The 8,060-nt window shown below is 37.6% G+C and overlaps 6 protein-coding genes and 1 long non-coding RNA gene across 13 annotated transcripts in view; 1 reads left to right on the top strand and 6 right to left on the bottom strand.

The window, feature by feature from the left end:
• Dhc62B (Dynein heavy chain at 62B) overlaps window positions 1–963 on the bottom strand; it is an 11,971-nt gene extending 11,008 nt beyond the window's left edge. Inside the window, exons 1-3 of the mRNA XM_026817233.1 lie at window positions 554–963; window positions 377–470; window positions 144–298 (exon numbers count right to left, since the gene is read on the bottom strand). Of these exons, the coding sequence (XP_026673034.1) occupies window positions 144–298; window positions 377–470; window positions 554–924 (620 nt within the window). The 5' untranslated portion in view covers window positions 925–963. The remainder of the gene's footprint in view (window positions 1–143; window positions 299–376; window positions 471–553) is intronic.
• Window positions 1–8,060, top strand: part of Cdc6 (Cell division cycle 6) — a 20,538-nt gene extending 12,478 nt beyond the window's left edge. For 3 of the 7 annotated variants that reach the window (XM_026817216.1, XM_026817214.1, XM_026817215.1), the window contains exons 2-5: window positions 5,535–6,335; window positions 6,432–7,352; window positions 7,441–7,652; window positions 7,724–8,060. In XM_026817216.1, the coding sequence (XP_026673017.1) occupies window positions 6,050–6,335; window positions 6,432–7,352; window positions 7,441–7,652; window positions 7,724–7,957 (1,653 nt within the window). In that variant the 5' untranslated portion in view covers window positions 5,535–6,049 and the 3' untranslated portion in view covers window positions 7,958–8,060. Of the gene's footprint in view, window positions 1–2,485; window positions 2,592–5,534; window positions 6,336–6,431; window positions 7,353–7,440; window positions 7,653–7,723 lie in introns of those variants that run through there. The other 4 variants (XM_026817217.1, XM_018031965.2, XM_026817219.1 and 1 more) reach the window with 4 other exon arrangements.
• On the bottom strand, window positions 956–1,336 carry LOC113464852 (uncharacterized). The gene has a single exon (XM_026817232.1). It carries the CDS (start codon window positions 1,317–1,319, stop codon window positions 1,008–1,010), a length of 312 nt encoding a protein of 103 aa, XP_026673033.1. The 5' UTR covers window positions 1,320–1,336; the 3' UTR covers window positions 956–1,007.
• On the bottom strand, window positions 1,603–2,121 carry LOC113464851 (uncharacterized). The gene has a single exon (XM_026817231.1). The coding sequence runs from the start codon at window positions 2,023–2,025 to the stop codon at window positions 1,618–1,620; it is 408 nt and encodes a 135-aa protein (XP_026673032.1). The 5' UTR covers window positions 2,026–2,121; the 3' UTR covers window positions 1,603–1,617.
• LOC113464855 (uncharacterized) lies at window positions 2,380–3,297 on the bottom strand. The gene is made up of 3 exons (XM_026817243.1): window positions 3,163–3,297; window positions 2,927–3,112; window positions 2,380–2,859 (listed from the first exon to the last, which is right to left on the bottom strand). The coding sequence occupies exons 1-3, from the start codon at window positions 3,295–3,297 to the stop codon at window positions 2,479–2,481; spliced, it is 702 nt and encodes a 233-aa protein (XP_026673044.1). The 3' UTR covers window positions 2,380–2,478.
• On the bottom strand, window positions 3,585–4,714 carry RsfS312 (ribosomal silencing factor RsfS-like protein, 312). The gene is made up of 3 exons (XM_018031977.2): window positions 4,322–4,714; window positions 3,976–4,236; window positions 3,585–3,906 (listed from the first exon to the last, which is right to left on the bottom strand). Exons 1-3 carry the CDS (start codon window positions 4,647–4,649, stop codon window positions 3,707–3,709), a joined length of 789 nt encoding a protein of 262 aa, XP_017887466.1. The 5' UTR covers window positions 4,650–4,714; the 3' UTR covers window positions 3,585–3,706.
• Window positions 4,825–5,550, bottom strand: LOC108629358 (uncharacterized). Its single transcript, XR_001916840.2, has 3 exons — window positions 5,440–5,550; window positions 5,060–5,144; window positions 4,825–4,976 (listed from the first exon to the last, which is right to left on the bottom strand). It is a non-coding gene; the product is annotated as an uncharacterized LOC108629358 (long non-coding RNA).

Below are 8,060 nucleotides of genomic sequence, written 5' to 3'. Positions count from 1 at the left end.
TAATTATAGGAAATACGTTTTTCTAAGGCACATAAACTTTTGGAATTGACTGTATAGCCAATACGTCCTTAATCGGACAAGGGTTTAGGAACTACGGACATATTTGTGTTATCAATTTTCTACAAGGTAACAAGTAAAAGTACTTTTCTATATCTTCCATCAAATTCATTAGTATAATTTTACGAAACGTCGTTCCTGCATCGGGGGTGAGATCGAAGCCGGCTATAGCCGACATTTCGTCCCAGTGTATCTGCCGTATAGCCGGATTGCGGAAAACTGTCAGCAGTGGTATATATTGCTGTGACGAAAGCAGCAATTGAAGAAACATAGCAAAGATCTAGAATATTGCTAAATAAAACTATCTTAGAAAGATCACCTTGAACCATTTAATATTCTCGATGAGCTGATGACACAGTTTAAGGGGTGCAGGTTGTTGCCAAGGGTCTGGATCGTCCGGCGATCCTACAAAACTGAACGAAAATTTATAGTCCAGGGAAAGATGTAACTATCGTGATACAGCGGTTACTATCATCTTTAATAACATTTTCAATACCTGTAAGCGTAACTCATTGCGAGTTCCATTTTTATCCTCGTCTTATACTGTTTACTGATTTTGTTAAAGTCGCCGAAATAATCGGTCGCCTTGCTCTCGATGAGATTCGAATCCAAGTACTCAAACGGCCCGTCCAACCAGACGTCCCGATGTCGTTGCCATTGATAACCGCGGTAAATTAAATCGTAATAGGGCATTATATTTTCTTTCAGTTCATTGATACGGGGATATACGGACGATGGGTACTGAAACAGATTCTCCTCTTCGTTTATATGTTTCACTCTCTCGTCCATACGGTCTAAATCGCGAGCGAATTTTCGCATATACTCGATGTACTCTTTAATACGGTTCGCGTCATCCATATGATTCATTATTTCTAATCTAACAAGGATAAAACAATAATTGAATGCGTCTATCCGTATGTCGTTCCGTATATTCCATTTATCGTAATGATTCACCTAGGGAACATGCTCTCGACTTCCGCGTTCAGAGATTCCACCTTTTTATGAAGCACCTCTTCCAGCTCGTATTTCGTTTGCTCGTACAAAGCGCTGTTGTACTCGAATATCGGTCTTATTCGCTTTAACCAGTGAATCGTAGTATTGTTCAACTCGATGTGACTTTTAGTCAACGTCGTCATTCCGATCAACGATGCCATCATGCGCAACGACAAAGTAATCTTCTCCTCCAACGCTCTCATCAACGTCGACGCAGCGTACAACATGTATTCACCTGAAACACTTAGTCGTTTCACCCGATCTCGCATACTCCCTCGTAGTACGATTTATTTAATGATTCACCCAATTCGAGTAATTCCTTGGTGGTATTAGGTACGTTCAAAGCACGTTCTCTTATTTCTTCAAAGGTATTACAAATCTCGAGATTATATTCTCGATGACTTCTGGCTAATTCTTCGATGATCAAAGCGCGCACTTGTTCCGTGTGGTAGAGAAGTCCCACTTTCGCTGCGACTTGATTAATGATTCCTATCGAAAAGTACTCGTGATCCGGCTAGAGATAAATCGCGCGTTGGTAATCATTCTTCGAAAATCGAAGACACGTTGTTAATTTACCATTCCATTTATTTCACGAATGGACTCGTTAAAATACTCGACTTTCTCCACGTATTCTTGGAAAGAATGCCCGGTCCTGACATAAACAACGATGCTCTTGATCGTTTCTGGATCGAAGACTATCTTGAACTTCTCGTGCAGACTTTTGACGTAGTCGGTGAACGGTCGAAAAGCGTTCTCCAGAGCCTCGGTGAGTCGTCGGTAAGTCTCTGCTAAATACCATTCTGGCAGTATAACTTTGATGTAATCGCGTTTTATCTTCGCGCCGACCCAAGAATCCAGCGGAGGCAATTGTTGGCCGACGTAACTGATGTGATCGACTATGATGTGAAACGCATTGCAAATTTCGTGCATCGTCGGACTGAGGAACAGATCGTTCTTCTCACATTTTAGATGCATCTACAGGATGGAAATGTTTAGGGACGAGGAATCGTTCTGTTTTTGTTCATCTCGTATGAGTGCGTACTTACCTTGAACAACGGTAACTTGTGATCGTCGTTAAAAACTCGGATCAAATGTTCTATGGTGTCGATCATTTTCGTGACCACTTGCAACGCGAGTAAATTGTTGGCACAATTAAGGAAATCGGATAAAGACTGTGGCGGTACGTCGTAGAGGTAGCGGGGTTGGGAGATGAGTCTCACGATGTCACCATAGTAAGTACTGGCGATCGCAAGTGCGCCTTTTTTCGTGTCGCTCTCGACCAAGTCCAAGAACCTTGCGGAGAAACATAACGATTTCGCGTGTTTCGATGATGGTGATGCAAAACGCGATATCACTTCGTTACGGTACATATGTACGGTATCGAATTGATAGTCTCTGAACGTTAACTCATCGTCGTGAGAAGAATGATCACCTGTTAAAGTCGAGATAATCCATCTCCTGGCGATACCGGCCGAAGTCGCAAATGTACTTTGGCATCAGTAAATGGGCCCTCGCCACTATGCTCCTCATCAATCTGTGAGGTAAATAATACTTTCTAACGAGAGCGCATCGGTTCTTCAGAAACTTGGGATAAAGCTCCGTTCGTCCAGCAAGCTTATAGGGAGGTATACGTCCTAAATCTAAATTACAGGGTTCCAAGCATTCGATCGCTATTATTCGTTTCACGGAGAAGTCGTGCATCGCTTCATAGTAACGCGTTCTTGTTTCAAGGATCTGCTCCTCGAATATGTCCGCGTATCTGCATCGCAGTTTAGGTGATATCAAATTTCGTATGCTCTCTTCCCATTCCTAAATGGTAGTCAACGTTCTACTTTGTTCGCGAGTAATTTTTTGATCGCATTCTGAAATCACGTACTGGTAACAGATTGTTCGCAGGTAATCTGTCCGCGTACTCTTTCATCTTTGTAAAATACAAGCTCTGCGGCTTTTGCAATTTACACTCCTTGGAGGGTTGACATTCGCTCGGTTTCCTTTCATGATGGATCTTGGATTTCGTGACCGCCAATATCAACGCCTGTCGTGCTTCTTCGATGTCGCTGACCTTTCGGAGAAAAATCAGCTTTTCACGTCGATATCATTTCCTAAACTTACACTATTAGATCGTTGTACCCTTTGCAAATGAACCGTATTCTTCGTAAATTCTTCGATATCGGAACGATAACTGATACTCAGATCCGGGGGCACTTCGCAGATCATGTTTTGATTCTCCTCCTCCGCGTCTGGCATGTTGAATTTATTTATTCTATACCTAAATTGTTCTCCGATAAATTACTTGTTTGCAGCTGCATATGCAGTGCAAACACGCGGATTATGGTTATGAAGCTTTTGAATTGAAAATCGGCTAGTTTGAAGGCGATTGAACGTTATCGCTTGTTCCTAAATTCGCTGAATGACAATTTGCCGCGATGTTGATGAGCGTCACGGAACCCTTCGTTCCTCGTCAGCGACATTGAGCTATATAAAATATGTTTTATAGCAAATGCTATTTATCGATAAAATACAACTACACTGTATACTCTTAACTTTATAAATTTTATTTTTCAATCTGAAGTTTACAATCTATTGGCATACATGAAAGAAATGCTCATACATACAGAAGACAATTTTACATATATATGTACATAATTTGAGACTACTATTTATTTGTTCCTTCTTTATTTCTATTATCATTTTCAATGGGTTCTAAATCAGATAAGAATGCTGTATATTGTTCCATGATATCTGATTCAGTAGTAACTCTACTTAGATCATCATAATCGGCTCCCACTGACCACAGTGTTTCTAAATCGTACAGTTCTCTAGTAGATTTTTCGAAAATGTGTAAGACAATATTTCCTGAGAACAAAATAAAGAACATTAATTTCATAAAAACTTCACGTCACGTGTAGTAAAGAGTATTAGTACCCAAGTCCAATGCTATCCAATCCTTAGAGTTTTTTCCTTCAATATTTGGCAATTTATCTGTCTTGTGTCTTTTTAATTTGAATACCTTTCGAATAAAAGTAGCAAGTGCAATCATATGTTTATTCGATTTGCCTGTTGCAACAACTATGAAATCCACATATGATAGTTCGGAAGGCACTGAAGCTACAAAAATATTTCTGGCCTTATCTCTTCGCAATAATTCTACAAGTTCCTCTATATCGAACACGCCAGTTACACCACCTAAAATACATTGTAAAGTTTATATAAGACCCATCATTTAACATGCAATATGTATATATATATTATTTTACTCGTATGTACTTACGCGTTAAATTAATGCCCTCGTAAGGATCCGGCTTTTTCTCTTCAGCTATTAAATCTTCAATATCAATTGTCTCTTGTTTTTCACTAATATCTAAAATGATTTCAGCATCTTTGTCGTCAAAAATTTTATGAGTATTGCTAAGCGAGTTCAGGTTATCCGATTCACTATTTTCGTTTCTGTCATCGTCAAAATATTTTTTATTCTGACTTGAAAATGTTCTAGCTTGTTTTAATCGGGAATATGTTACTACGTTGTTTGTATAAGGTTTGGCATATTCATAAAACAATTTTCTCGTTTGCAATAAACTGGACAATACGCGACTTCGCATGTTGTTTTACTCGTAGTTTTCTTCGTCCTATCCTATCCATGTGCCGATACACATGATGTAGCACGGTAAGGTTATGTTTGTATTTATATTGAAATTGTAATCTCATCATAAAGTAATACAAAGCAATGAACGCAAAACAAATTTTAGACAAAAAGGATAGGATTAATAGTAGACATTTTTATAGTAATTGAGGTGACCAATTTATTAAATTGTCCAAGAGGCATACATTAATAAAATGAACTCTCTGCATATAAGAAATACATTGTATCAATAATTGAAATACAATTTATCCACGTGAATCCAGTCAGAAGGATGTTATCTCCACAGCTGAAACAAAAGATTGATATAATTAATGTAACTTTGAGTCACTTCTTAGTATAGATGGAAACATGTATAAATTTGAGACTTACAGAGATTGCAAATATAAATTTACTTAGACCTCGCACGCATCTTCCTCCTTTTGCGCTTTAGCCTCCGCATCCTCTTTTTACGCCACTGGAAACAAAAAAATTATTCTTAATACAATACGTATCCTTTGTTTACGGTTATACAAGTAATTGTAAGAACGAAATATGACTAAATCGAAGTAAATAACTTCGTAAGGTATTGCGAAAAGCTTCAAAAAAGACAAATTTGTACGTTAAAAATATTCAGCGATCGTATTAAACAGCCACGCGTCGTGAACAACACTATTCGAGGGATGTTAAATTGAAAAGTTAAAAAAAGTACGAAACAGTGGATTTATCGTAGAAAATATTAGAGTTAACGAAAGAAGTTGATATTAACTTACCTTTGCTCTCATTCTGGACCTACGAGATTTCTAGATTATCCTAGAATCTCTCGATTGTTGCGGTGGTCAAACCTTCAATTTGCTTCACGTTTCAGTGCCAGAATGGGAAAGGTTCTGGAGCCGGAAACATCATGCTACGTTACTTTTCAATTTGCCAGTAGAGGACCTGAGCTTGTCCGATAGGTTGGGTATATACAAGGTGGTGTATATATATATTTATATACCCCTACTCCTCGGTATCCTTACCTTTCCCGCGTTTCAAGCTGTCTTCCCGCGAAAAACAGCGAAAACCTAACTTACTTCAATGAACAACATCTTTGCCATTCGGGGAGTGTTGAAAGTGCGTGAACTGCCGAAATAAATAATCAGTTCATACATTTATTTTATATGAAAGATGTGCATGAGATAACGACAAGTCTGATTCGCGTCCAAACAGTTTTTAATTTATATTTCTCCAAAAATAATTGGTTATTGCATGTAGGTTACCCATAGTACAAAGTAACGAGAAAACGTTGACAAATTTTAATAAAATTAAAGGCTTGCAAATTAAGATCTGTACAAATTTGTGTCTTGCATGTGCTAGTAAGCTTTATAAATAACGTATATAAAAATGACAAGTATTCAGACGACGATCCCATTTACTGAACGGAAAAGGTGCTCTTTCTATGGAGCTAAACATAAAATTGAAAACAAAGAAGATTTTACTAACGCGACCGTCAGGGATTCTTCTTACAAATATACACCGACAGTGAAAAAGATTATCACATTAAGTAGTAGCGAATCAGATTCAGATTCTGACGTGGAGAATGCAATAATAAAAAATAATGTAAAAGTCTGTGATCATACCGCGGGCATACAGACCCCGCGACGTACTCGAAAGTCGAGCGAATCTGACGGTACGTAAATAGAAGATTTCGATGATCTTAGTGCACTTTAGCAATTGGAAACTCATGATTTGGTACAATTAGTTTAAATACATTTATGTGTTTTAGAAGAGCATGGTTCCACTCCTCCAAAACAGAGAAAGATGGGTCAGCTCCCAACGTCACCATCAACGCCGTCGACTCTTTTTGACAAGTTAAATTTGATGTCGTCTCCTGAGAAGGAAGATAAATTAGCTCCTAAGAGATTGTTTGGAGCAGAAAAATATCGCAATGCTCGTAAAGCCTTGCATAGTTCAGTACCTGATAGTTTACCTGGTAGAGAAAGTGAATTAGAAAAACTGCACGAATTCATGGAGGAACATTTGAAAAACGAAACATCAGGCTCATTATATGTGTCAGGACCTCCTGGAACTGGGAAAACAGCATGCCTTTCTAAGCTTATGCAAAAGACTGAATTCAAGTCGAAATTGAAAGTCGTTTATATTAATTGCACAACTATGAAATCTGCTGCTACCATTTACGCAAAAATCATTCAAGAATTAGGGTTGAATGTGAAAAAATCTGCAAAGAGTAAAGCGGTTATAGAAAAATATTTGACGACGAATCACAAGATGTTACTGTTGATTCTAGATGAAATAGACCAATTAGAAAGTAAAAAACAATCTGTCTTATATTCTATTTTTGAATGGCCTTCGATAAATAATTCTAAATTGATATTAGTTGGCATTGCCAATGCCTTGGATTTGACGGATAGAATATTGCCTAGATTACAAGCTAGATGCGAACTGAAACCAAAGTTGATGCATTTCTCTCCGTATACGAAACAGCAAATTTGTAATATAATATCTGAAAGATTGAACGAAGCGAATGTGTCTGATCTGTTTACTGAACATGCGATGCAGATGTTGTCTGGTAAAGTTGCTGCTATTTCTGGTGATATAAGAAAAGCATTGGATATCAGTAGAAGAGTTATAGAACTTGCAGAATCTCACAAAGTGGCACAAGTTCTGCAGCCAACCAATGATAATGGTATGCGTCTTACGATTAGTATATAATAATTGTGAGAAACATGAAATTAATGAGAATTTAATGAAAAACGTGCATCTCTCGTCCTCAGAAACAAACACAGGTAGCCCTAAGAAACAACAGTCTCAAACGGTAAAGCCAGTAGATTTAAAGGAAGTCGTCACAGTTCTAAACGGCGTTTACGGCGGGTCCCAAAATATTCAAAAAGAAGAAAGTACATTCCCGTTACAACAAAAACTGCTTCTTTGCTCCCTCTTACTTATTTTAAATAAAGGACGAAACAAAGATGTGACAGTGGGAAGAGTTAGTACTTTCTATGATAAAAATGCATTTGTCGATTTCAGTTTCTATCATTGTAAAATAATGTTTTTCAGTTGCATGAAGTATACAAGAAGATCTGCAAGAAACGGAACATACACGCAGTTGACGGATCTGAATTTTATAGCTTATGTTCATTGATAGAAACAAGAGGTATCCTGAAATTGGCGAGAAAAAAGGAGCCACGTTTGTCGAAGATAAATTTGGAATGGGATCAAGAAGAGTTGGACGCAGCTTTACAAGATAGAAACATGATGGCAGAAATTATTAACGATGTGACTTGCTTATAGATATTTAAACATTTAAGAACTATTGAATTTTATACTGTTTTCTTTAATTGTTAAATTGGCATATTGTATTTTTCGATGTATTAACAGTACCTTTTAAAAAACT

This window comes from Ceratina calcarata, unplaced genomic scaffold (assembly GCF_001652005.2).
Source record: "Ceratina calcarata isolate Rehan_Ccalc_2016 unplaced genomic scaffold, ASM165200v1 scaffold568.2, whole genome shotgun sequence".
NCBI classification, from domain to species: Eukaryota; Metazoa; Arthropoda; class Insecta; order Hymenoptera; family Apidae; genus Ceratina; species Ceratina calcarata.
This window is presented reverse-complemented; position numbering and strand designations above follow the sequence as displayed.

Bases quoted from the DNA above. Each gene is read 5' to 3' on its own strand.
- LOC113464851 (XM_026817231.1), bottom strand. From the start codon at position 2,025: ATGCATCTAAAATGTGAGAAGAACGATCTGTTCCTCAGTCCGACGATG.
- LOC113464852 (XM_026817232.1), bottom strand. From the start codon at position 1,319: ATGCGAGATCGGGTGAAACGACTAAGTGTTTCAGGTGAATACATGTTG.
- RsfS312 (XM_018031977.2), bottom strand. From the start codon at position 4,649: ATGCGAAGTCGCGTATTGTCCAGTTTATTGCAAACGAGAAAATTGTTT. The intron at 4,237-4,321 runs GTAAGTACATAC...AATGTATTTTAG, and splicing joins CGAGGGCATTAATTTAACGC to GTGGTGTAACTGGCGTGTTC. The intron at 3,907-3,975 runs GTACTAATACTC...TTTTGTTCTCAG, and splicing joins TTGGATAGCATTGGACTTGG to GAAATATTGTCTTACACATT.
- LOC113464855 (XM_026817243.1), bottom strand. From the start codon at position 3,297: ATGCCAGACGCGGAGGAGGAGAATCAAAACATGATCTGCGAAGTGCCC. The intron at 3,113-3,162 runs GTAAGTTTAGGA...TTTCTCCGAAAG, and splicing joins GGGTACAACGATCTAATAGT to GTCAGCGACATCGAAGAAGC. The intron at 2,860-2,926 runs GTACGTGATTTC...ACTACCATTTAG, and splicing joins CTGCGAACAATCTGTTACCA to GAATGGGAAGAGAGCATACG.